The sequence below is a fragment of the Danaus plexippus genome, chromosome 19 (assembly GCF_018135715.1).
Source record: "Danaus plexippus chromosome 19, MEX_DaPlex, whole genome shotgun sequence".
In the NCBI taxonomy this organism is placed as follows: Eukaryota; Metazoa; Arthropoda; class Insecta; order Lepidoptera; family Nymphalidae; genus Danaus; species Danaus plexippus.
In genome coordinates this window covers 6,760,165-6,785,952 of record NC_083549.1, presented here as the reverse complement: position 1 = coordinate 6,785,952, position 25,788 = coordinate 6,760,165, and the positions used below count along the sequence as shown (strand labels likewise).

The 25,788-nt window shown below is 33.6% G+C and overlaps 4 protein-coding genes across 6 annotated transcripts; 3 read left to right on the top strand and 1 right to left on the bottom strand.

Moving 5' to 3' along the window:
* Positions 1-369: 369 nt before the first annotated feature.
* LOC116768229 (zinc finger protein 354A-like) lies at positions 370-7,413 on the top strand. The gene is made up of 13 exons (XM_061523597.1): positions 370-773; positions 1,094-1,228; positions 1,411-1,806; positions 1,887-2,069; positions 2,629-2,766; positions 2,985-3,112; positions 3,922-3,996; positions 4,172-4,304; positions 4,913-5,046; positions 5,597-5,738; positions 5,946-6,065; positions 6,147-6,344; positions 6,689-7,413. Exons 1-13 carry the CDS (start codon positions 666-668, stop codon positions 6,875-6,877), a joined length of 2,079 nt encoding a protein of 692 aa, XP_061379581.1. The 5' UTR covers positions 370-665; the 3' UTR covers positions 6,878-7,413.
* Positions 7,414-9,926: 2,513 nt separating this feature from the next.
* On the top strand, positions 9,927-13,995 carry LOC116768087 (omega-amidase NIT2). 2 transcript variants are annotated; one of them, XM_032658720.2, is made up of 6 exons: positions 9,927-10,085; positions 11,001-11,147; positions 11,922-12,106; positions 12,443-12,611; positions 13,141-13,374; positions 13,780-13,995. In XM_032658720.2, the coding sequence occupies exons 1-6, from the start codon at positions 10,073-10,075 to the stop codon at positions 13,869-13,871; spliced, it is 840 nt and encodes a 279-aa protein (XP_032514611.2). In that variant the 5' UTR covers positions 9,927-10,072; the 3' UTR covers positions 13,872-13,995. The 2 variants fall into 2 exon arrangements, with proteins under 2 accessions (XP_032514611.2, XP_032514610.2); XM_032658719.2 differs by having other exon boundaries at positions 9,963-10,191.
* LOC116768228 (D-amino-acid oxidase) lies at positions 13,916-16,926 on the bottom strand. The gene is made up of 8 exons (XM_061523591.1): positions 16,634-16,926; positions 16,405-16,508; positions 16,105-16,308; positions 15,415-15,640; positions 14,835-14,899; positions 14,655-14,772; positions 14,162-14,270; positions 13,916-14,089 (listed from the first exon to the last, which is right to left on the bottom strand). Exons 1-8 carry the CDS (start codon positions 16,733-16,735, stop codon positions 13,986-13,988), a joined length of 1,032 nt encoding a protein of 343 aa, XP_061379575.1. The 5' UTR covers positions 16,736-16,926; the 3' UTR covers positions 13,916-13,985.
* A 1,953-nt stretch (positions 16,927-18,879) lies between these two features.
* On the top strand, positions 18,880-25,751 carry LOC116768251 (general transcription and DNA repair factor IIH helicase subunit XPD). 2 transcript variants are annotated; one of them, XM_032658932.2, is made up of 19 exons: positions 18,880-18,996; positions 19,085-19,184; positions 19,418-19,515; positions 19,819-19,975; positions 20,254-20,356; positions 20,651-20,781; positions 21,007-21,227; positions 22,005-22,138; positions 22,227-22,343; positions 22,593-22,833; positions 22,922-22,989; positions 23,070-23,173; positions 23,678-23,776; positions 23,963-24,050; positions 24,327-24,418; positions 24,770-24,946; positions 25,185-25,255; positions 25,330-25,468; positions 25,591-25,751. In XM_032658932.2, the coding sequence occupies exons 1-19, from the start codon at positions 18,992-18,994 to the stop codon at positions 25,726-25,728; spliced, it is 2,283 nt and encodes a 760-aa protein (XP_032514823.1). In that variant the 5' UTR covers positions 18,880-18,991; the 3' UTR covers positions 25,729-25,751. The 2 variants fall into 2 exon arrangements, 1 of the variants encoding a protein (XP_032514823.1); XR_009753017.1 differs by lacking the exon at positions 25,185-25,255.
* Positions 25,752-25,788: the final 37 nt, after the last annotated feature.

Sequence of the window (25,788 nt, the reverse complement as noted above, 5' to 3'; positions counted from 1 at the left end):
TGTCATAACGTAATAAATCATTTCCGAGTAAAGATCCCCGGGTCATTTAATACTCATATTGCTACTGTTTAACTCTAAATAACGAAAAAAAGAGTAAGGTGGTTCCTTCAATTGCCCTCAAAATATATTAAAAAAATCTCAAAAGTTTTTAAAAATTATTTCTAAATATTTATAACTTAAGAGATATTGAAAGAGTACGCACAACCACCATTCTTCATTTTATGACAAATTTTAGAAAAAGTTTTTAAAAACATTGAAGGCATATTAGAATTTTAATGATATTGAATTTATTTAATATTGTTGTTTAAGAAAAACTACAAAAAAGAGTTTCCGAGGTAACGAAACGTTAACGATGAACAACTGTCAACAAAAATGGCTGTTTGTGGCGTCTTGCTCAATTAGACATTCTTATAGCATTTACAGCTCGAATTTAATTTATTTTTAGTATTGTATAAGTTTGCGTCATAATATTATTTTTTTATAATTTAAAATATTATTTCAAACAGTGTATTACATATACTTTGAGTGATGTTTTAGCGTGTCTTATATGTGTAGAAGTTCTAATATTTTCTAGCTCTATCGCATCACGGTATGTTTATTGACCGCGAAATTGTAAGTTTTTTGAATCCTGTTATCGAGTTCCTAATGTAAATAAACTATTAACAATGGAAGAACTTAAAGTGTGCAGAATATGCCTTGTGATGGATGTTAAAATGCACGATCTTTGTTCGCACCCCCTTGATGTTTATTATGAAAATGTTATTGGTGGCAACGTAAGTGTTGGTAAATGTTTAATAGCTGAATTATAAAACGTATTTTTAGTCAGTAAACTCTAAATTCGCTTAAATCGTGACTATTGAACTTGAATAGACTTTTAAAAAAACTTTTATTTTGTGTTCATAATATATCTGAAATAATATGTCACAAAGATTTTAATAGTAACGTATAATTATAGTATAATTGACTAACCGATACTTAAAGGTTTAAGGTATCATATTATTTATTCATAACCAAGGAAAATATTCAAATAAATGTTATTTTCTTATGTTTTATCTGTATAAATTAAAAATATTTACAAATTAAATTCACTAAGGTATTGAAGATGGTACAACTAAGGGGATATGCATGTTATATGTGTGCACCGATGCTGAGAAAATTTCATTTCTTCAGAGAGAAATGTCTAAAAGGACAAACAGAACTCTATGGTTTACTGAACTCCTTTGGAAAGGTATGTTTTAAGTAGAATACTTCACTTAAATAAAACTGATATAAATATATAGTACTGATTGGTCTTATAAATTGTTTGTAACAATTAAATAATATCAAAATATAATATCCAAATGTTATAATGCAAACGGGATGAAAAAATGAATTTAACATATCTTTAAATAATAATATGTCTTACTACAGATTTCCAGAGACGGCATTATACATTTACATAAACAAAATCAAAGTTCTGCCTATTTAGAAAATATAAAATTATACAACATAGTCATCGACACTAACGAAGAGGATGGCGGAATGAAAATAGAACCAACGGAAATATATCAAAGTAGAATATATAATGTGGAGAGGGGTATGAGGGAAAATGACAATGAGAGGTTTAAGCAAGAAGTGACACATCAAGAGAGGATCTCGTTTAATATTATCGAAGATATTAAGCAAGAAGAAGAATTTTATGACTATAACGGAATATCAAGTGACGATGACGAACCATTGTCCGTTCATAAAGAAAAGAAAGAAGACGGAAAGAACAGAATTAGAAGTAAAACAGATGATAAAATAGAAATAGAAGCGGATGCTGAAGTATAATAAAAAAATATATATATGTATATATATATAATTTTTTTTCAGTGTATTTAATTTTTTTTATATAACATTTACAGGCAAACGCTAATACAGTTCTGCATGAATTATGTGGTATTATGACTAAGAAGAAGAGGGGAAGGCCTAAGAAGGGGGAGGTTAGGAAGAAGATCATTAAGAGAAGTAAACATAGTCAACACATAGCGCTGTTGGACAACGATGGGCTCGATGTAGAAGACTATTGCAATATAATAACACTCACCGTATGTGTGTTTATTTCTCTTAATACTTAAGTTACCAGATATATATATATAACATTACAATTGTCTGTGTATACACACAAGACATTGTGTCTGCTTTGAGTACAATGTTTTTGAAGAAGATTTTTCTTGTTACGATGTATTTGTAGTATTGCAATTGAATTTAAGCTGGTTAGTGTAAAAAATTTGTTAGTCAATTCAGTTGTAAGTTTAGGATTCTATCGTTCCCACCATCTTCAGTGCCAATGTACGTATAAAATAGTATTTATTTTTGAAAAACTATATTATAACAGTTTTTTTTTTGTTAGAACTAGTTTTCGAGGTACAAATTCAGTCTTGATTGTTTATGTTCAGCGTTACTTCCAGTAACGTCTTACAAAATGGCTGAAGCCAGTATTCATAGTTTTCAAATAGAAGCCAATACTTAAATGTTGCCATTACAGAATTACACTGGTTAGTGTTATAAATCATTATAATCAGTCATGAAGGATCATAGAATATTACACTAGTATTAGTACGGCACAGATGGCGCCACTTGTAACAGCGAATCATCTTTCATCAGGAGGAGGAACAGAGGGAGGAGGTGATCCAGCGCCAGCAGTCTCTCAACTATATGAACTCTGTGTACAAATGTAATCTGTGCTACAAAGGATTCGTCGACACTCACGCCTGGAAACACCACGTCGCTAAACACGAACCGGTCAGTGGGTCTACCCGGGTTGAATGATCGTATACAAAAATTTGACTTATTTTATTGTAATACTTTTTGTATATTCTGTATGTTTATAACGGTTAAGTGAGTTTTGAAATTATTAATCTGATTAACTAAGATTTTCTCTGAGACGACACCGAGTCAAGGTCTCTACCAATGATCAGTGGAATTTAACTTTTGTTAATGAGTGAACTGCTTCGTTTCAGAGCGCCGGCGATCTGGAGTGTAGCATATGCAAGATGAGATTCAAAACTTTGAGGATTTTGAAGAAACACGCCGGGAACCACGGCAAGAGGTTCTCGTGTAAATCGTGTTCCTACGTGTCGAAAAACACGTGAGGCTATTAAAGTACATTGTTATATATAAGCTATTAAAATAGTGTATATATATACTATTTTTGTTACTTTACCTGCTTGAAATTCTTAAGCATTTTTTTTGTATTTTTCTTAATTATCATATAAAATTATTTAAATTATTATTAGTATATTATCCGTACGTATCACTGCATGTGGATCTGTAGCGGTTAGCGCGCCGGAGTCGTTATATAGAGGGGGTGACGAGTTTGCTCTGCTTGTTAGGATTACTAAGATCATTGATAGCTGTTATCATTTTGTCGCTAACTATATTTTAATAATGAAAATCGTTGCTAACTACTTACTCACCTGCGTACTAATAAATGGAGTGTTCTGTGTTCGAGAACGTTGTTTGTTATCTGTATTCTGTCACGTACATTTGTCACTCGTAGAGCTTAAACAGCAGTGGTACGAATATTGACACCTGAAGGACTCCTGTCATTTTTTAGCAAGTGAATAGTATCTATATAAATTGCTATAAAAATTAAAAAAAAATGAGAGGTTGCAAATAGTAAAAAAAAAATCTCTAGCAATAAATATTCGTATAGCTTTCACAGAGAGCAGTTATGATATAGAGTGCATCAAACGCCTCTGTTACAGCGCAGTCTGTTAGTATTGTAACATATATATATATATATATATATATATATATATATATATATAAATGTGTATGTATGTATATATATAATGAGCTTAATACATTTTCTATGCCAGTGCTGAAATAAAAACAAATTTTATTCATATTTTTATATAATACATTAGTATTGTCTCACGGAGGTATCGTTTACAGAACTCAAGCAAAACAGCATCAACAGTGGCACAAGGGCGTGACATACAAGTGCCAGCACTGTGAAGAAATTTTCTCGTGAGTTAAATTTAGCATGACTTCAAAAAAAATCACTAACCTAATGTATGTTTAAAAGAGGTTTTTAGTTGAAGTCTAAAAAAAAATTAATCAAAGTATGTAGCTTGACTCGTTCAGTTATAATATATTATCTGTGAGTTTTTCATGTTTTTTATCTCATATTAATTGTTGTCAGTAAGTGGACGTCGTATCTGAGCCACGTCCGCATGAAGCATCCCTCTGAACACATCTGCGGAGCGTGCGGGTATTCCTTCGTGTCGCGGCTGGGACTTAACATGCACAGGACTATGATGCACAAGGATCTGCTGGTTAGTAACACACGCACACACACACGCGCGCACACACACGCGCACACACACACGCGCGCACACACACGCACTTCTCTAAAACATATACACATTATATATATGTGCTTTATTTCACTTCAAAACAGTATAACCGTGGTATTCTTTATGTAGTTACTTAACATGAACAACAGATGGCGCCAGCGGCTGGTTAATATATTTATTTGGAGCGCATAAAATACGTTTCTCATTAAATATAACTCCAAACTCAAAGTAAATTACGTCGTTGAACAAACAAGATCAGATATAAAAATTATAATTAACAACTACCGTATATATAAAATAATAGTGCGTGGACTCCCTCCGCGCGGATGAAGTGAGAACAGGAAGCGGCGGAAATTGATTTTTAAGTAATTTTTAGTGTTTGTTTGATACAAACTTTATTAACATTACTTACAAGTCACAATTGATTGCCCTCATGTGTTCGAGCGCCAGTCATTCCCTCTCGCTCTCTTTTCTTATCTCCACCTCCCCTCAGCAGCGTTAAACGTTTAACGCAACCTAATCGGAAGTCGCGTAAGAAATTTCACATTAACTAACAATGTTCTAATAAGGTTTAATGTATGTTACAGGAGCAGGATGGTGTTGGCGAGGATAGCAAAGACTCGCCGTACTGCGGACAGTGTGACGTGAAGTTCATTACCCTGGAGGCGTACAAGAGGCATATGGTGACGTCGGTCAAACACACGCAGAGCACCGACTTCGGGTACTGAGTATACAGGAATATGTATATATGTATATATTCTCGTGTAGAAAAGAAATATTTAAGTTTCTAACAAAATTATTAAAAAGATAAAGTTGTCTTATAAAGCCAGTACTTTTAACTAGAAAAAACTCGTTATTGTCTTAGATAAAAACACCTTCAATAAGTTAAATTCAATTTACAAAGACACAAGTCACGTCGACAAAATACTTTCCCGCGTAAAAGTGAGCAAACCAGATGTTATCGCTTTAACGTCACTTCGGGTACGTTCGGGAATTTTAAGATTCGGTTCAAATTAAATGTGTGTTCCCTAAATATATATATATATTCTCGTTAGAAAAGAATATAAATATATATATTGTTTATTTGCTATACAATTTTTTAAAATCAGAATTTATTTCTAAATAAAAGTCTTGAACTTTTATTACACGAGTATAGAATTATTACTGTCAGATTACTTACTAGTCGGAGCATTAATACACGTGGGTTATTTTTGTTATTTTTTTGTATAAATTTTTTTTATTATAATTAAAGCTGTTTTAATGTTACATAGTAACGGCTGTCGTGAATGCGGCGAGACGTTCCCTGACGCGGAGGCGCTCCGAGTACACCACAGACACAAGCACGCGCGGCGGCGGCCCAGGAACTACGGCAAGAGACCCGCCGACCACACCTGGCCCGCCACCTGCGAACATGTACGACACCCACACACACACACACACACACGCTTTTATAACGCTTTATCACCGTCAAAGTATTCACAAAGTATCCAGTCCTACATATACATTTCTCCGCACATGGTACAATAGATTAAGTTACATGAATGTAGCACTGGAACCTGTCCGCGTTGAGTCTGACTAATTGCGTTTTTAATTTTAACTCCGTTATATATAAACACGCAGTGTGCGGAGGTGATCCGCAGCGCCCGCGAGTACTGGTCACACTTCAGGCGAGTGCATCCCGACAAAACGTATCCCACGCAGAAGGACTTTGTCTGTGACGTGTGCGGGAAGAGCTTCCGGGTGAGTCGCGTCTACATGTACATGTAACGAGCACTAGTCAGCTACTATTTTTCTATCTGCTCCATAACGTCCCTGTTACAGAGCAACGCCTTCCTGAACTATCACAAGCGGACTCACTCGTCGGAGCGCTCGTACAAGTGCAGCCAATGTCCGAAGGCGTTCCACAACAGGAACAATCTGCAGATGCACCAACGCACACACTCCGACGAGCGACCCTACCCTTGCGCGTTGTGCGACAAAGCCTTCAAATGCAAGAGCGCTCTGGACAGGCACTTCCGGGTACGGATATAGTTAACAACGAACGAAGAAGTGAAATTCAACAATATTATAGATTTTATTGATAAAGCAATTCATATAATACGTCTCAGAATGAACAGTAATGTGAGGATAAATGTAGCTAATATAATGCGTATGATCATTTATGTGTGTGTGTAGTCTGGGATATTGAAAGAGAACCATAGAAAACTAAATAACTTCTCGTTATCCCCCCTCCCAGGAGTGCTAAACGTTTAACGCAACGCTCACTGCTTCAATTCGTCCATCATGTTTTCCCCTCTCGCTCGCACATCTCACCTCTCACTCCCGCCTAATAATATTGATAATAATGTGATATTTATTTCCAGAGTCACAGCGGTGAGAAGCCGTACGTGTGCCAGGTGTGCGGGAAGGCGTTCGCTCAGTCCAACAGTCGCAAGCTGCACGTGAGGACGGTCCACCTGAAGCAGTCGGCGCCGTACGTGTCGCGGGCGAGGCTCGAGAGGAGGACCCGGGCGACCAAGGAGCACGCACCGGCCTCGCACTTTCTCTACTGAGACGCCCGAGACATACTCAGAGCGTCACTTACTCTATCGAGTCTCAGTAAAGATCACCCCAGACATACTCAGATCGCCTCTACTATACTCGGTTTCACTAAAAATCACTTGAGGCCTTTTCAGAGCCTCACTTACGATTCTGTATCTCAGAAGGGATCACCTGAGATACACTGAGACAACCACTCACTCTTCTGAGTCTCAGTAAGGATACCCTGACTCGTGTTCAGGGCGTGTACTTATTCTGGTTATGCATATTCAGGGAGCGCACTTGCGCCACTGAGTTCCTACACACTATACAGGAATTTAGTATAGTAAGTGTATACAAGTATTGAGTTGTTCATATTGGACAACTTACACTAAGGATATAGTATAGTAGAGAGGCGGCGGGAACTATGTGCGATTTTAAATAAGGCTTTAAACATTTGTATGTACATGCGGTTGGAATATTTTTTTCTAAATGCAATAAACTTATATAAGACCAGATGTGCTTTTTATGCAACGATATCCGAGACGTGTGTATTAAACAATCAAATGTGGACTTTGGTTTTATTGTCTGAGAACCGTGTCTGAGAACGGTTACAGAACACCTGCGACGGGTTTTTATTATATGTAAGAAAATAAAAATGGAGACTCGTAGTTTTTTTTTTCTAATGTTACCATAACTAAGAAGGTTTCACATATTCCATAGGAATAAATGAGGATTAGTAGAAGTTTGAAGAAAATAAAAAATTCCTGACCTTCCCAGTCTTTTTTCATTTTATTGCAGCGATGTGCGACTTAGATTAGATTCACGTTGTCCTTTATTTTATACTTGAGTTCCTGTGTTGCTACATCGAGACGAGCAGGGTTTGTGCTAACACCTTACGCGTGTAGGCAGACCAGGTGCGTGAGTAGTAAATTTTATATAAGCATGATTTAGTAAAACAACTAATTGACCTCCACTCCGAACATCTTCAGTGGTAAACCAATAGTCATGACTATAGTTTTTGCAGCGTAGCAAATCATGCTCACCAGAATTACGCGGTAGAATAATTCTCGATTTCATCCTTTGGGCTTGATTTTGTACGAGGTAGTGGAGAATTGTAATAACAAAAACAATACGAAAAAATGTTCACGGTTTTCGACGTAATCCGATTAAGAGAAAGATGGTAAGTCGATTACTGGATGAGTGCGTTTAAAAAAAAGTAGCAGAAACAAGGTTTTATCCATTATATTAAGCCAGCGTTTATTCTTTACACACTTATTGAAGTCTCATAACTATGCTGGTGTAAACGTATTTAAACTTAACCGTCTATATTTAGCTTATAAATTATCGCTAGAACTACCTGCATATGCAAGAGAAATAGTTTAATAAAAATGTCCTCACCACCGCTACCGAAGGAATTTAAGAAATTAATAATGTAAAAAGGAGTATTTGAACTCCAATAGATTGCTACACCACGGATACTTCGACCCGAAAGACCATTAAAAAGAATAAGACGTAGAACGAAGATATGGCTTAAATCAGGATTCAAAGACTAAAATGGCGTGAAGTATTTATTTTAAAATTAAGATAACAAATCAGATTAGTAACGACCAATAGCTAGTATGCAAGAATGCTCTGTGCATTAATATGCACAATATTAAAATTGATTTTCGACATCTCTGAGGACAGTATCAACATTATCAACTAAGGAGGAATTATGACAGCTGTCATTACTCTTCAAACCTTCAGATAGCGATAATAATGTGTGAGAAGTAAATCGTCATAATTTTATACTATACCATAATATACATGTATACTGAAGTATCTTTTTTTTAATTAATAAAATACAATGTACTAAAAAGATGACAGATTACATCAAAACTACTTATAATAAGTCGATTTCGTTACTTATATCGAGTCAAAAAATAATAATTACATAGGAATGCCATTAACCCATCAGCTGACGTTAAATTACTTCTAATTTACAAATAACAAACACAGTTATTTTAATATACAAGTAAAACAGGATATAAAAACAACCAGCCAACGCAATAGACGTCAGAATGTCTGGGCCTAAACAATATTTGATATTTGTTTCATAATTTGAAAATCATAAAGACACTAACATTTCATACAACAGCAAAAGAAATACCGTCCTTGATTATTTTGTAGAATTTGTTCATTCTTAACCTCTAATCAGCGATTAATGATTTTTCTACTATTCAGGGGAATCCTCAATAATAACCTACAGTGTTGCCGTTTGTATTTTAGTAGAAATAGGTTATATATATTTTTATTTTAACTTGATCTGCCTATATTGGAAACCAATAATGAGTAAACGTTTTCTTCCAATTTTATATATAATTATTTGCTGACAATACTATATATTATAAAGTTAATATGTTAAAAATGCTTTCGTAATTGATTCATTAATCATTAGTTATAGTTACAAATATTATGGCTATTATAATGTAATTAGTATTATAGATGTTTTTATAAAGACCTATTACTGATTTAACTACTAAATTTAACTTTAATAGTTAAACAGTAAAAGTTATCATTTAACTTTTATTTTTGGTATTTACGCGAATAACATGTGTCCACACTGACATTTCTGATTAGGAATCCCCTAAGTTGTACAAATTGAATGAAATGTTATGAGGTGATTATTTTAAGAATTATCAAAGAATTCTTGGAAATTCACTATTGTATAGGTATTAATTCTTAATTTAATTTTTATGTTTAATTTGAGATTTTAGTAACATATTTTTTATATTTTTTATTTCGTGATTAGCTTCAATAAAAATTATTTTCTTTATTTAGAATGGAAAAAGCAAATTTAATACATGTAAGCTTTTAGAGTGATTAACGAATATCAAATTACATAACTTTAAATAATATTGGGGTTTATGACAAAGTGCGGACATGAATAGAAGCCAGAGCCTTACTTTACCCTAAAGACTAGGATAGATAATAGATATATTATTGAATCGAACAAAGAAGAATTTCAGAAAATGTTACCGCCTACAATCCCCCCCCTTGCGACGCTGTAACTAAATACGAAATGTAGGGTATAATAATATATAAACATTGAAAATGTCCGCATAACGCCAGTCAATCTCCAGACGTTCAACAGTCATTTGATAAGTGACAACTGTGGTTGATAAGTAATAACTATCAGTGTTTACTGCAAGAGGGCTCAGTGAAAGGCCATAGTTTTGCTGTAAATAATGTTAAAGAGAGGTAAATCTGTAAAAAAATATATAATAACGTCTTATTAAAATGTGTGATAGTGCAATAGATGCGGTACATCCGCGATTTTCAAAGAAACCGATGTTTTATCAAACTGGTATAGTATTTAGTTTTTTATAGTGAATATATAATTTAAACTATCTTCACTTTTATATTTTACTTAGAAAAATGAATAGTTCAATAAATAGACTTAATGGGTACCAAAAATTAATTTTAATCAGTAATTATTTAGTTTTTACTAATTACTTCAAGTTTAAACAGTTCGTTCTTATCTTTTGATAACCCACACTAAGTGAACAACAGAATAGCTTGTTATAAAACAAATAACGTTAAGCAATAAGAAATTTATTAATGTATTCAAAATACATAGCTGTTAGTTAATGTCTAGCTACTATTATTATAAAGCGTTTTCCTACATTTTCATTGAAATAAAATTATGTATAAATTTACTATTAATTTAACTATTTATTATAACACAATATTTATTCTATGAACATTATGTGTAGGTGTTATATAATATCAAGAGTATGATTATGCTAAATTAGCTTTTGGTTAAAATCTTAGCCAAGATTATTGGCGATCTTGAACAGTTCAAAGTAGTTTTATACATGTTTTATTATACAAAGAAAAGTATATATTTTATCTTAAAAATAATGTTTAAATAAAAAATTCATGATAAAAATATAGACTTTCAATATATTACCCTGCAACTGAGTCACAATTAAACGATTGTGTTAATGAAACTAACATTGCTCAAGAGTTTATAGGTTCAAAGTCTGATAGTGTCAAAAAAGTATATAATAATACCTACAATTTTTTTTATTTAAAAAGCAGTATAATATAAATCTTTTATTTAAATAATGCTGTCAAACATATTCAATATATTTTCTATGTATTACTTTGCAGGGTTTAAAATAGCGCTCGTCCAACTATCTGTTGGCCCGGACAAAGCAAAAAATGTAGCCGCTGCTGTCAGTGAGATACACAAAGCTAAAGCGAAAGGGGCTCATGTAGTAGCTCTGCCAGAGTGTTTCAACTCTCCATATGGAACTAGTAAGTTGATGTTTTTACTTATAAAATTATTGTACTGCAACTCCTTCATCAACAGTAAATCATACTTAGATATAAAAAAAATATGAATTAATTTTAACACCTTGTTTAATTATCTGCAATCTTTTAATAATTGGTATAAAAGTTGCATATTTTTATTGATTTAAAAAAAATTATCAATGGTCAAAACAACAACTAGAATGCTGACAGTTAAATTTAAACAGAAAAATATTTTGGTTTAAAATAGACTGACTCAAAAAGCACACTGGAGATGAGTCAATGTTATGATAATTAAAGTTTTATTATAGGAAGTGCATTATAATTATTGATGATATAAAGGAAGTAGATTATTTTATTATCTGCCATTGGAGGATTTGTCATTTGTAACTGATTATTTTACCACAGATGTTGATAGAAAAATGCATATAAAAAAAATTAAGTTAAATGAAAATTATGTTATATAGTAACCAACATCTCAAATAATTTTATAATTAAAAAATAAATCAATAATTAAAGGAATATTTTTTATATTTACAATCTTAAAAACAATTCAATGTTATAAATTTGAGATAAAGCAAATAGAATTAAGGTTTAGGATTTATATTTTTTATGCTTCAGTAGTAAACGAAAGAGTAGTGTTTATACTTTTACTATATAGATAATAACTATGTGTTAAAATAAATATTTAACTTATTTTATCCTATTCAATAAATATATATGTCATGATAAATGAATGTGAAAGAAATTATAAAAAAAAATATAAATTACATTATAAAGAATATTTCAATGAGTACGCGGAGGAAGTACCGTCGGGGGCCACGAGCCGAGCGTTATCAAGAGCGGCGGCGGAGGCGGGCGTGTGTGTGGTCGGAGGGACCGTGCCTGAGCGGTGTGGCGATAGACTATATAACACTTGTACCGTTTGGGATGACAGTGGGAAGCTACTGGCTCAGTATAGAAAGGTAACTATGATTTTAGGTTAAAAATATAAAAATATTATTAAATATGCATATATTAGCGTATTTTGACCATTTTAAGTGATTTCATTTGAGTATCGCAAATAAAGTTTTAAAATTGATAACATATATGTACATGGATCAACCGAATTATAATGTAAATAAATAGTAGTCTTTAATTAAGTTAAGTATGTAATTCTAATTTAATTTTTTTTATGCTCATACTATTTATAGTACGGAATACGGATACATCAAATAACTTGTTTATAAACACGATAATTGCTATAAAGAAATAATGTTTCTAGCACATAAAGTCGTCACATAACAACATGTTAATTACAGATGCACCTCTTTGATATAGACATCCCGAACAAGATAACGTTCAAGGAATCCGAAGTACTGAGCGCTGGTGACCAAGTGACTACCTTCGACTACCGCGGAGTTAGAATCGGTATCGGGATATGTTACGACATACGCTTCCCCGAACTCGCGCATCTCATGGCCCAACAAGGTATATCCAATAATAGAGCCAAATCAATGTTCGTCATCAATGACTTATTAAACACGTAACTGAATAGAAAATAAAGAATTAATTTTAAATATTAATAACATATGGGATATCTATATTTAGATTCTAAATGTGTTCTGAAAGTCTTAGATATCAGAAGTCATTTGCGTATATAAAATATTTGTTCGTAAAAACTTTACAATAAAATAAATGATCGTAACACTATGATACGTTATCCTTTAATTTGTGTAATAACTAACGCTTAATTCGGACGAAGTCGCGGACAATTTTATATATACAAAAAAATGTCACTTCCGTATCCTTAACGTGAGCAACCTTCTTGAATCAGAACAGTTTCGTGTCTAGTTTTAAAAAAATATGTTAAATTCTCTCTTAAAGACGATATGCGAGTACGTAACAAATTAAATTAAAACATTTATATATAAACGACTACCCGCACACGATACTAGTTTTATAACAATGAATACTGAGAGTCCTAGGTCTAGTTGTAGCGTGTGTACTGTGACTGCAGGGTGTTCCATGTTGCTGTACCCGGGCGCGTTCAATATGACGACCGGCCCCAAGCACTGGGAGCTGCTGGGCCGGGCTCGGGCCAACGATTGTCAGTTGTGGGTGGGCCAGATCAGCCCGGCGAGAGACGCTGCCGCGGGGTACGTCGCCTGGGGACATTCCATCCTCGTCGACCCCTGGGGACAGGTCAGGGGTCAGCTTGACGAACGACCCGGCGTCATTATCGAGGACATCGGTGAGTTGCATATACGTCATCTCAATCTATTCTGTGGTGACACGTGAGTTGTCTATACTTTTTTTTGTCTATGCTGTGCTAAACGCGCACAGATTACACTCACCCCTCGACAAATTAATTTAATTTCTTTTTATATGATTTTTTTAACATTCATTTTTATTTCATATTCAATTAAATAATATAATGAAAAATTTATTCACGTAACCGGGTTTCGAATCGACAACCCGGAAACTAAGATTTTCGGATGCTACACGTTTTTTATAATCTCTACGTTTCGGTTACTTTGAACCAACCGGGATCACGAGATGGAGGTGTCTATCAGTTAGTAATAAAAATCACTTAGCATCTGAAAAACTTCGCGAGGAACTTAGATGTTATATTTCAAAGGTCGTTTATGTTTTACAGATCTGAAGGTAGTTGAAGAAGTCAGGTGTCAAATACCAATTAGAATACAAAGAAGAACCGATGTCTACGACACGGTGTCCGTGAAACAGTGAAGCCAAGGACACAGACAAAAAACATTGTTCAAATCAATTGTTAATTAGATAACATACGAATTTATTGTATATAGAAGTGTTGAAGTTTGCTGTTTTATATACAAATATATATTTTTAAAGTTTTGATTTTTGTTTATTATGTTCCCTGTCGACGTGTTCCTCGAATATTTCCAATACATTCGATGCACATCCCCAAAACAAAGTGAAACCGCTCCCACCTGGAAAACGATATAAAAATATACACATATACATATATATATAAAACAATATATATATGAAAGTTTTCATACCATGCCCATAGTTGTGTATATAAAATTTGCCGTTTATGATTTCCGATTCAAGTCTTATTTCTTCCCTCCCCGGTCTCAGACCCACCCATTCTGATATTAACTTTGCGTTCTGAAATAAATTTTTAGATTGTAAAGTGCACATATAAAACGTATAGTATCACTTTATATATAAGTATATCTTCTCAAAGTAAAGAGAAGAGAAATGACACAATTTTTAAACGAGTTTTTTTAAAGCACAACATACGAATTACGTCAGAAAAACCAAGTAGTGTCAACTTTAAATAAGTATTACAATTTGAAAAATAATTGACTTTAGTCTAATGCAAATAAAAATCATTGAAATCTATGCAAATTTTGACGTCGTATGTCGCTTTCATGTAATAATATAAAAACTAGTTTAATTTGAAAGCAAAATCAAAACACATTAAAATACTCATTATAAATAATCAGAATTAAGATTCCCGCTAAAAAAAAATATGTTGAAATTATTTACTTTGATTGCGGGCACAACACTAGTGCAGCCATTGAAAATTTTATCTCTGTCTTCAACATTGATCTGTCTGTTGTAGTCGTTGACTTGTTGTGTTCCTCCCATCACGCATATATCTGTACTATATAAAACCATATATATCACATGTCAGAAGAAATAAATTAAAGGCACAACACTACTCACGTGCATATCATATATATATCATTTTGTACGTCGTAAATCGTCGCAGTGAGCCAAGGTGCATGTACCTGTAAGAATACTAAATAATTAATTGAATATTGCTTATAAAACAATCAGAACCAGTTAAATATATTATAAACACGGCCAAGACGCAAAATTTAATAATCAGAAGAGTGTCCAAATATATACCTACTTTTTATTTGTTCTAGCTATAGACAGATGCATTTATTTATTTGTTTACTAAATTAACCCAGAAGCGACAGAAAAGTGGCTCTAGATTAAGTAAGGTTGAAAAAAATAGACGGTTAATATTCTATTCTATAATATTCGTGAACGAAGATTTTGTCAATATTATTGTATGTCACATAATTTATTTAAGTCGTCGCACTAAAAAAGACTTGTATCAAAAATGTCGTATTTGCTTTAAACGCTTAAAGAGAAGAAATTCCAATAACATATAAATAAACAGATAATGTAAAAAATCACAAACATATTTTACGTAGTAGTCAAAGTAAGACGATATAACAAGGTTTTATAGACGTTTCAGTTGGCGTGGGATGTTTATTATTAGTTATTTTCTTACCCTCATTAGCTGTCCCCTCACTGGAAACATTTTGTCATCAGGTACAACGTCTCTCGCTCCCAGTCCCAAACAATTAACGATGACGTCATATGTCATCAACTCTTCATCGTCTAACGACTTGATAGACCTCGTCAACATTCTGCCTCCAACGGTCTTGAACCGCTGTGTCAGATGAGCTAGCATTGTGCTAGGTCTCACTACGAATGATGTGAATGTTATCCCTGAACTAACAATAAAATATATTTGCATCTTATTTATAATTTTTATTTTGCATTAATATGCATAACGAAACTTATTGTTAGCGACTGTACCTAAATAGGAATAAAAAGCTCTTTCTATTATTCTGGTAACACGATATTCATACCTAATATTTCTAAGCCATACTTGTTTCTACAAAAAAGATCTAAAATTTATCTTTAAAACATAATATAGCATATATATTTACCAAATAAAAAATTGAAATAAAGAATTACGAAAGCAAAAGAATAATTTAATTGAATAGACGTAATTTTAAATGTTCCCTTTATCATGTTGTTATTATGATAATTTATTATAAGATACGTTTCGTAATAATGACGGAGGAAAGTTATAATTACTTTATCAAGATAAAATTACGCATTCACAACGTAAATATTTACAATGGAAGATCAAAATTGTCATCATATAACATAAGTAGAAAGTAAAACTCACACAAAATCACTATGGTGCAGTCGATTTAAATATTCCAAATGTTTTTCATCCAGGTTTTTGAAGCCGAACACTAAATTAGACCAAGGTCTCTCTGGCAAGGGTTTGTTTTCTCTGTACAGATCGTACAGCGGCACCAATGTGACGTCATAGCCTCCTTCCAACCAAAGCTTGTGATACAATCGGTATGATTCCATGCCCCATTTGCTGTTAAAACTCTTATTATTTAGTAAATGCTATTTTAAAACATATTATTCAATAATAAATAGAAGTATCACGTATTTTTGATTAGTTTTAACTTACGTTATGAGAGTCTGTGGTGTTTTTCCACTACAATACGGCTTCCACAACCCGCCCGAACCATCGCCTGTAGTGTCGGGGGTGAATTTGTTGGATATTATCACTACCTATAAAAAATATCATAATATGAAACAAGAACATTAATTCATCTTCAAAAATCCGTGTATAAAGACTTAAAAAACTTTTTGAATATTTTAATAAGTTATATACATATTTCGAGAAAATCACTGACATCGAAATTCGGATATTTTTCTTTTATTTTAACAGCACAACCCAATCCATTTATCCCAGCACCAAGAACGGCTACTCTCATGTTGACTTTTCTGTACTTCATTCAATACTAACTATCAATTGCTCTCTGAGTCAATAAAATAACTTATTATTATCATTACGATGTTTAACTGAGGTCAAAGAGCGATACTCTGAAGATTTAATTGTGTTCCATAAATATCTATACCAACAAGACAATACTGTTAATCGAATTGAAAATCGACTAACAAACAAAACAACTGCAAAAAGAAACGACCTAAGACGAATCCTGGAATTGGCATCACTATAAACTTTTTTGTTTAATTTCCATATTTATGATGTTTAACTTAAAAAATTTAAGCAAAGTCATATACACAAATAGAAAAATATTAGGGATAAAAAAGAGAAACTCTAGGCAACTTTTTAAACTACTTCATGCTAAATTTACATCGCATCGGAGTAAGAAAAAGATAAATAAAAAATTTGATGTTTAAAATTATTAGCTCTTCCAAAAAAAAAAAAACAAGTTGCATGTATATCACAGTAATATCAATAAATATCATGAAATCTTTTTTAAACGGCTTGACAAAAGATAGCAACATGATCTGAATTAGATATGCATTTTTTTTCACATCCTTTGCGGTTGTTATTTTAACATCCTTTGCGGTTTTTTTAAGTAAAATAGAAGATGTTGGACTTCGAATGAATGTCAACGTTTTTGTTCTTGTTTCTCTTTGTTCAATGATATCCTAGGAAATAAGAATCTCACAGGAAATCGACAGTAGGATTCAGAAAGTTAAATGTATTCTCTAGATCCTGCTAATCCGTCACAGATCATTGAACCACTTAAACCTTGGCAGAATATATATTTATGTAATAATAGATACCTTTTTACGTTTACTACATGCTTAAAAATAATGAAGGGTCATATTTGTGCTTAGAACCACTACAAAATATACCAATAATATTTGTACCTATTTTATTTCAAATTCTAAAAGTAGTAGAGAATTCTACAGAATTTCTTAACACCCCTTTGGTTTTTTTTTTTCGAATACCGATAGCCGGACTAAAATAATAATAATAGCACAAAAAAAAATATTTCAACGACCTATTTTATTCAGATGATTAAATTGGCTTTTTGTTTATTCCAATACCAGGCACTTGAATTATATTTTACAAGACTCGTTAATTTTTGTCAAAGCTTCAAAGTGCTTTTTTTCGATATTACTATTTTTGTAAAATATTGGACCCGTTTTAAAAATCTCTTAATGTGTAAACTTATTTGATTCCTTAATTATTTTCACTGGTATCTTTTATGTGCTTATATATAAAATTTTGTAACTCCCTTAAAATTATTTTATTGTTTCCTCTTGGCTGCAAAATTAATATTATTTTAACTTTAAAAAAGAACATAATATATTTATACATAGTTCAATAGTATTTATATATTACGATGTATTCGGATTAATCTGACGTACCGCATATGTATAGTTAACGTTTAAGCTAAACAAAAACTATGTTGTACTTTAAAAAGTTAAAGCAAATATAAGCTATGCAAATACTATAATAACAAAATTTTTATTTATGAAGTATTAGATATAATTAATATACTTTTACTCATTTGAACAAGGAATGATTTTATCTATACGTTTAAACAGATGAACCGATTTGCTTTTCGATTCAGTTATTTTTATAACAAACCAATCTTTGCCTGCGACTTTCCTCATTTTGCCTCAGGAAGAAGGTACAGGGGTACGTATAAAACCTGTTTAAACCTAAAACAATAGATGTGGTATACATAACAGCAGTGACATCTATAGTTTGCTTCTTGTGACTTCATACATAATGCAACAATTGTTTTTATCCCACTGCAACTACACAAAATTTCAGGATAAATTATAACCTATGTTTTATTTTTAGGTCTAAGCTATAGTAATGCATATTTAAAAAAATATATGTTTTGTACTTTTCTTTCAAAATGCAGCACAAATTTACACATTTATAATATTGGTAGGATGACTCTACACTTAACATTACACTCTAATTTCAAGCATGAATTTTAGTTTCTTATTTTTAAACTTTTAAAATTATTGGTAAATCATTTTTTATATTATTTAATATTCGATTGTATTTATTATTAGGTCAATGCATTTTGTGTTTCGTACACTAACATTTCTAAACGAAATTTCAGCAGTCAAATTGTCAATTCACAAGTTAAACTAAAAATGACACTTGCCAAAACATACATTCAAAACAGTTATCACAACATGTTGTTAGCTGCTTGAAAACCTCTATCGAATTATAGTTAAAATACGTTTTGAAGTTTAATTTTTATAAAATAATGAAGTAAGATTAAGCTTCAACATTGTCAAAATGCGCTTGTTATTGAGTAAGAAGATTTTTATAGTACACAATTCAATATTTATTGTTCTAGGTTGACCGTTGATGGTTTACTGGTATATTTCCCTTATGACTACATATATCCAGAACAATATGCCTATATGCTGGAACTTAAACGAGCCCTTGATGCTAAGGTAAAGTAATATAAGGACACAGTGAAACAATTTGTAGGTTATCACAGGCATCATAACAAAATCTTAATAATAATATAAATATTAGACGTACGACGAAAAAGTATTAAAAATGTAATCTTATTCAGATTCAACCGGAAACATTAATATCCAACAAATTCACCTTTATTTATGACTACATAAATTTGAAATAAGTGCAGTTCTTTTTGTGCAATCACATAAATTTTAATTTACAGGGCCACGGATTGCTTGAAATGCCTTCAGGGACTGGTAAAACTATATCCTTGTTATCGCTTATCGTGGCTTACATGATACAAAACCCACATCACGTCAGGTTAGTATGGAAATCATTTTTTATACCATCTAATATTATTCACCTACTGTTCCTCAAGTTTTATCTCACACTTAGATCCTGTGCTTCAATAAATAAAAAATTTCCTTGAAAGAAATATTAAGTCTGTAAGAGGTAGTCTTAATAAAGAATTGAAATTATATATATAATCACGGTAATGACAAGATTTCAAGGTCATTATCTTTTCCCGTTCATATAAATATCTCATTCATGTACATTAAATTTAATGTTTGAATTAAGTATTAAAAAAAAAACAAATGTATAATTTAAAATATATTTTTTTAGAAAACTCATCTATTGTTCCCGAACTGTACCTGAAATAGAAAAAGTCTTAGAGGAACTTAAGAATCTTATAAAATATTATGAAAAGTCTCAAGGTGAGAAGCCGAGCTTGACGGGTGTTGTGCTCAGTTCAAGGAAAAACTTGTGCATACATCCAGAGGTAGTTATAATACAATGTTAAATACTAACCAAGCTTTAAATTATGATATTTAGTTATCTGTTTGATGAAAGCATGCATGCATGCATGAAAATTGATAACATTGACACATGAACATTAACAACTTTAATATAATACAGATATTTACATACATAACTGTCTAGATTTGTATGAGAGAGATTTATGAAGTTCCTAATTATGTACAATAATGTTATTGTTAAAATTTTGTTTGTTAATTTTAAACTGTTGCCGTGATTATATAATTTATTTTCATTTATCAGGTATCAAGAGAGCGTGAGGGGAAGCTGGTTGATGGGAAATGTCATTCGCTAACGGCCAGTTACATCAGAGACAGGCACGAACAGGACCCTTCAGTGCCCATATGTAAATATATTAAATGTCTTAATATATATATATATATATCATGTAGGAACAGAATTATTAAATATCCTCTTGTGTTGTTAATAATAATTTATTCAACACACTTTTGATAATATATATATATATATTTTTTAATATAAAGCATTTGTTTTTGGCCATAAATTTTTAGTTATTCTGTGATAGATTGTTTTGTACATATATTTAATAGTCAATATTTTATGTGACTACAAAATTTTACTGCGGCAACATTATAAAGACATTGGATTAATGTGCTGATGATGTATATATTTTATTTAGGTCAATTCTATGAGGGTTTTAACCGTGAGGGTCGCGAGTCCATGCTGCCATATGGAGTGTACACTATGGATGACCTCAAACAATATGGAGCTGACAGGAACTGGTGCCCCTACTTCCTGTCTAGATTCGCTGTGAGTATTGTCAGAGTAAATTACACCTAACAAATTTAAAACTCAAAAAAAAATAATGAGTACAATGTATTGTCATTGCCAAATACAGTTTTATTGTCAGTATAAGTAGCTGTGTGGGAGAATTTACGAGTTTTAATGTATGCTTGCCTTGTGATTGTTCAGTTCTTTACTGAATTAATACTATAATGTTATTTTATTCTGATGATTTACTATTTGTCCATACAGATAATCCACGCTGAGATAGTTGTGTACTCGTACCATTACTTATTAGATCCTAAGATAGCTGAAGTCGTATCGAAAGAACTGAACAAGGAGGCTGTGGTGGTGTTCGATGAGGCACATAATATAGATAATGTTTGTATCGACTCTCTAAGTGTGAAGATCACGAGGCGGACTATCGATAAGAGCACGCAAGCACTACAGACGCTAGAAAAAGCTGTGTCACAGTATGTATTATGTCGTTTAGACATTTTTTCTCTACCCAACTTCACTCACTATGACTTTTAACATTGTATGTGGCTCAGTAAGGTGTTTAATAATTTTAATGATTTCACTCCTGGCAACACTTAAAAAGAATATTTAATTGAATAAAATTTTTCTTTATAAATGTCATCATACTTTTTTAAAGTTTTTTAGTCCATTGAAAAGTTACATTTGGGGTTGTGTTTTTAGAGGACGCAATTTTATTTATTTTTATGTGTTTAACTTTACACTGACCCTGTAAATTTAAAACCAAGTATGTGGGGTCGCCTGTTCCCACGGCCGCCATCTTGAATATAGGGGTTGAAATAGTTTTTTACGATATATCTCTTAAACTATTTATCAGATTAAAAAAAAATTAAAATTTTACGTTGCAAATTAAATTCTCTACAACTTTAGTCCGGTAACATTCGTCGTAAATTAAAAATAAAAATGTTATAAGCGAAAATATTCAGAAATTCGTGAAAAAAAAATTATTTTTCGATATAACAGTTTTCTATCATTTTGCGAAAAGATGATATCAGATCATTTTGAGGAACAGCTTGTATAGTCAACATTAGAACTACTCCGTCCTCAGTCTTTCCGATGGACCAGTCTGCGGGTCGGCCTCTGATAGGCTGAAGTAGAAAAAATAAATAAATAACAAACACTTAAAATATTTAGAATTATTATTATTAATTCAAAGTAAATACATTCGTTCCGCAACAGGGAGTGTGTCTGTCTGATAAAAACATTTGTATCAGATTAAAACAAGAGGACGAGGCGCGCCTGGCGCTGGAGTACGAGCAGATGGTGGAGGGTCTGAGGGAGGCGGCGCAGCTAAGGGACAGTGACGTCATACTGGGCAACCCTGTACTACCTGATGAACTGCTCAACGGTAAACACGCACACACACACGAGAGCGCACACACACACACACACACACACACACTACAAACCGGCTGACTCATGTAATAATGTTTCAGAGGTGGTCCCTGGCAACATCAGGAACGCGGTCCACTTCCTCGGGTTCTTGAAGCGGTTCATAGAATACTTGAAGACGAGGCTGCGGATACAGCACGTGGTGCAGGAGTCGCCGGCCGGTGTGTGCAACTCAGTATAACGATATTTAACAAGTTATTTACAATATTTATCACTTCTGGTTGGACGTGCAACTAGTCTGAGACCTCTATATACGAAGAGATCGAATTGAATAATCTTTGACATATGTGGAAGCTGTGTGAGTTTGATCTGAAGTGAAGTCAGTTCGGTCATATCGACATGTCACATGTCCTCAAACTCCTCGATCGTTCAAAGCCTTCCTTGTTAACGTTTTAGTCCTACATTCGCAGGTTTCTTAAAGGACGTGTCGTCTCGCGTGTGTATCGAGCGCAAGCCTCTCCGTTTCGTGTCGTCGCGGCTCCAGACCCTGATGAAGACCCTCCAGATCCCGGACCCCTCGAACTTCGGCTCCTTAACACTAGTGGCGCACCTGGCGACGCTCGTGTCCACGTACACCAAGGGCTTCGTCATCATCATAGAGCCCTTCGATGACAAAACCCCAACCGTCTCCAATCCAATACTACACTTTTCGTGAGTATTAGCTTGGGATGTACATCTGTGTGTGACTTTTATTTTATCACATACATACCTATGTTAATATATATTTTGTATGTAACAGATGTATGGACTCGTCGATAGCCATGCGGCCAGTGTTCGGTAGATTTCAAACTGTCATCATCACTTCCGGTGAGTCCCACAACTCAATTCTACCATAAAATTCTTATATATTTTCTGTTAACATAAAAACATATGTCTGTCACATCCAGGTACGCTATCTCCCCTGGACATGTATCCCAAGATCCTGGACTTTAACCCCGTAGTAATGAGCTCCTTCACTATGACGCTCGCCCGACCTTGCATACTACCCATGGTGAGCAACTTCACGTACTCGATAACAGATGGCGCTAGTTCACTATGAACGTAACAATTATACACTATTGTTATATTCAAAATAAGTATGTAAAGTAAAGTTTATAGTTTTTAAGTAATTTGAAATCTTGCAAGGTGTACAAAACAATCAAATGTCTAGTTTAATAACATTTTCATATTTTTTTTACAAATATTATTAACGCAATTGATGTTTGAACGATCATACAAGTAAAAACAGGCGGCAAACTTGTATTATTTGTATATATAGCCCTTAGTTAAGGACGATTTATTTTCAAGCTAACCATCAGTTAAAATAAATTTATGTAAAAAAATAGTTATAATTACTGCCAACAGATGGAACCGCAGCGTATCATGTTATGTCAACTGTACTATTTAATGCAAAATATATTCTTTTATTAAACACATCACCATTCTATGTTCGGTTCATGCTGACTTCCTGTAATTCGAATACCAAATGTGTATATATATATATATATAATTCCAGATAGTGTCCAAAGGTAGCGACCAAGTGGCGATTTCTTCAAAGTACGAGACACGAGAAGACGTCGCGGTGATAAGGAACTACGGACAACTACTAGTAGAGGTGACTATGAAGATATAGTGAAGTGAAGATAACACGATCTTACTAATACCTATAAAATATTTTATCTATTTTGAAATTACAATAAGTCTGAAACCAGACGGTCGAGGAGTAAAATTGCCACATTCATTGCTGGGACTGAAGTGTGTTGCTACAGTGATATTATATTTGAGATTAAATGTCATCCAGATATCAGCCTGCGTGCCGGACGGGGTGGTGTGCTTCTTCACTTCGTATCTGTACCTGGAGAGCGTGGTCGGAGCTTGGTATGATCAGGGTGTGTACGGACCTTGGAAACTCAAGTGCAAAATTTTGTCCGAAATACTTGTATATTTTAAACGTAATCAAGAAATACACAAACGCACACACGCGCACGCACGCACACACTTGAACTTGTGTCGTCTGTCTTCATATCTGTTATACATATTGGACCACAGAGCGCACACACACACACACACACACACGTGCAAATACAAACACATACGCACAAATATTCCTATAAAATAAATGTGGTTCTATTTTTAAATTCTCCCGTATTGTGTCGTATCGCCAGGTGTCGTCGCCAATTTACAGAAACACAAGCTGCTGTTTATCGAGACGCAGGACTCGGCGGAGACCAGCTTCGCCTTAATAAACTACATTAAGGTGAAGTAATCCATGTGCTATATAAATTAATGTCCGCTTTACAATAACTGTCCGCTCCAGACCGAAAAAGGTTCGAAAACCTTTCAAGTCTTACTTCTCCACTCTCGTGACGTTAAAGTTTTAACGAGTAACTACGAAATAATAGCTACTGTGAGAGACACGAAAATGTTGGACGTTGGACAAAAAGAGAGAGAGATTGCGAGATAAATATTAAATATTTCATATTATTATCACTTTATTATATTTTATGATTATATTATTTTAGCCGCCAATATTATATGAATGACGACTGACGGCTTCTTCATATTGAGTTGCTATTGTCCATTAACTTCCTAAGTCCATCGTCTCCAGGCGTGCGAGAGCGGTCGTGGGGCGGTGTTGCTATCGGTGGCGCGCGGCAAGGTCTCGGAGGGAGTTGACTTCGACCATCACCTCGGACGGGCGGTCCTCATGTTCGGGATACCTTACGTGTTCACTCAGAGCAGGATATTGAAGGCCCGTCTAGAGTACCTGAGAGATCAGTTCCAGGTACACAGAGATCAGAAAGAAGGAAACATATAATTTATTGTTTTATTAACAACGCCATCTAGGGAGTCATTTGGTAACTAACGATGTATAAAAATATTTCTTTAAAAGGACTTTGTAAACGGCTTATATATTTATATAATTCAAATAACACACGGCCAGGCTGAGACACAGACATACGTCGCTAAACAGCTTCCGCTTAAGAAACTTTATTTTTTATATTAAAATATATTATTTTCAGATCCGTGAGAACGATTTCCTAACGTTCGACGCGATGCGTCACGCGGCTCAGTGTGTCGGCCGAGCGTTGAGGTGATATGGAAGTCACAAGTCATTAGAGATTAAAATACTTTTCTTTATATTTGTGATTCGTTCTCAATTCCCAGAGGCAAGACGGACTACGGTATAATGATATTCGCTGATAAGCGCTTCAGTCGCTCGGACAAGAGAAGTAAGCTGCCGCGGTGGATACAAGAACATCTGAGGGACTCGCTCTGCAACCTCAGTACCGAGGAAGCCGTACAGGTATATACTGTGCCGTGTGCACATAGATATTTAATTTTGTACGTAAATCTTATTTCCCTACCCTCTATAGTAATATTAGCTTAGTACATCCCAGTACTAACCCGTTACGTTCTCATTCCTAGATAAGTAAGCGTTGGCTCCGCCAGATGTCGCAGCCGTTCAGCCGCGAGGACCAGCTGGGAGTGTCCCTGTTGACGCTCCAGCAGTTACAGAGCAAGGAGCAGCAGGAGAAGATCGAGAAGCAGGTCCTCCAGAAGTAGACAATAAATATATACATACACTACATACATGTTTTATTGACATAGAGGGGAAAGTCGGTT

What these genes read in the sequence shown, in the direction of transcription:
- LOC116768251 (XM_032658932.2), top strand. An exon ending in AACTGTCATCATCACTTCCG is followed by an intron (nt 22,990 to 23,069) that starts GTGAGTCCCACA and finishes TGTCACATCCAG; the next exon opens with GTACGCTATCTCCCCTGGAC. An exon ending in ACGGACAACTACTAGTAGAG is followed by an intron (nt 23,777 to 23,962) that starts GTGACTATGAAG and finishes AATGTCATCCAG; the next exon opens with ATATCAGCCTGCGTGCCGGA.
- LOC116768228 (XM_061523591.1), bottom strand. Translation starts at nt 16,735, where the DNA reads ATGAAGTACAGAAAAGTCAACATGAGAGTAGCCGTTCTTGGTGCTGGG. An exon ending in GATATATATATGATATGCAC is followed by an intron (nt 14,773 to 14,834) that starts GTGAGTAGTGTT and finishes GGTTTTATATAG; the next exon opens with TACAGATATATGCGTGATGG. An exon ending in GTGTTGTGCCCGCAATCAAA is followed by an intron (nt 14,271 to 14,654) that starts GTAAATAATTTC and finishes AATTTATTTCAG; the next exon opens with AACGCAAAGTTAATATCAGA.
- LOC116768087 (XM_032658719.2), top strand. Translation starts at nt 10,125, where the DNA reads ATGTGTGATAGTGCAATAGATGCGGTACATCCGCGATTTTCAAAGAAA. An exon ending in ACCGATGTTTTATCAAACTG is followed by an intron (nt 10,192 to 11,000) that starts GTATAGTATTTA and finishes ATTACTTTGCAG; the next exon opens with GGTTTAAAATAGCGCTCGTC. An exon ending in TACTGGCTCAGTATAGAAAG is followed by an intron (nt 12,107 to 12,442) that starts GTAACTATGATT and finishes TGTTAATTACAG; the next exon opens with ATGCACCTCTTTGATATAGA.
- LOC116768229 (XM_061523597.1), top strand. Translation starts at nt 666, where the DNA reads ATGGAAGAACTTAAAGTGTGCAGAATATGCCTTGTGATGGATGTTAAA. An exon ending in TACTGAACTCCTTTGGAAAG is followed by an intron (nt 1,229 to 1,410) that starts GTATGTTTTAAG and finishes GTCTTACTACAG; the next exon opens with ATTTCCAGAGACGGCATTAT. An exon ending in GCAATATAATAACACTCACC is followed by an intron (nt 2,070 to 2,628) that starts GTATGTGTGTTT and finishes ATCTTTCATCAG; the next exon opens with GAGGAGGAACAGAGGGAGGA.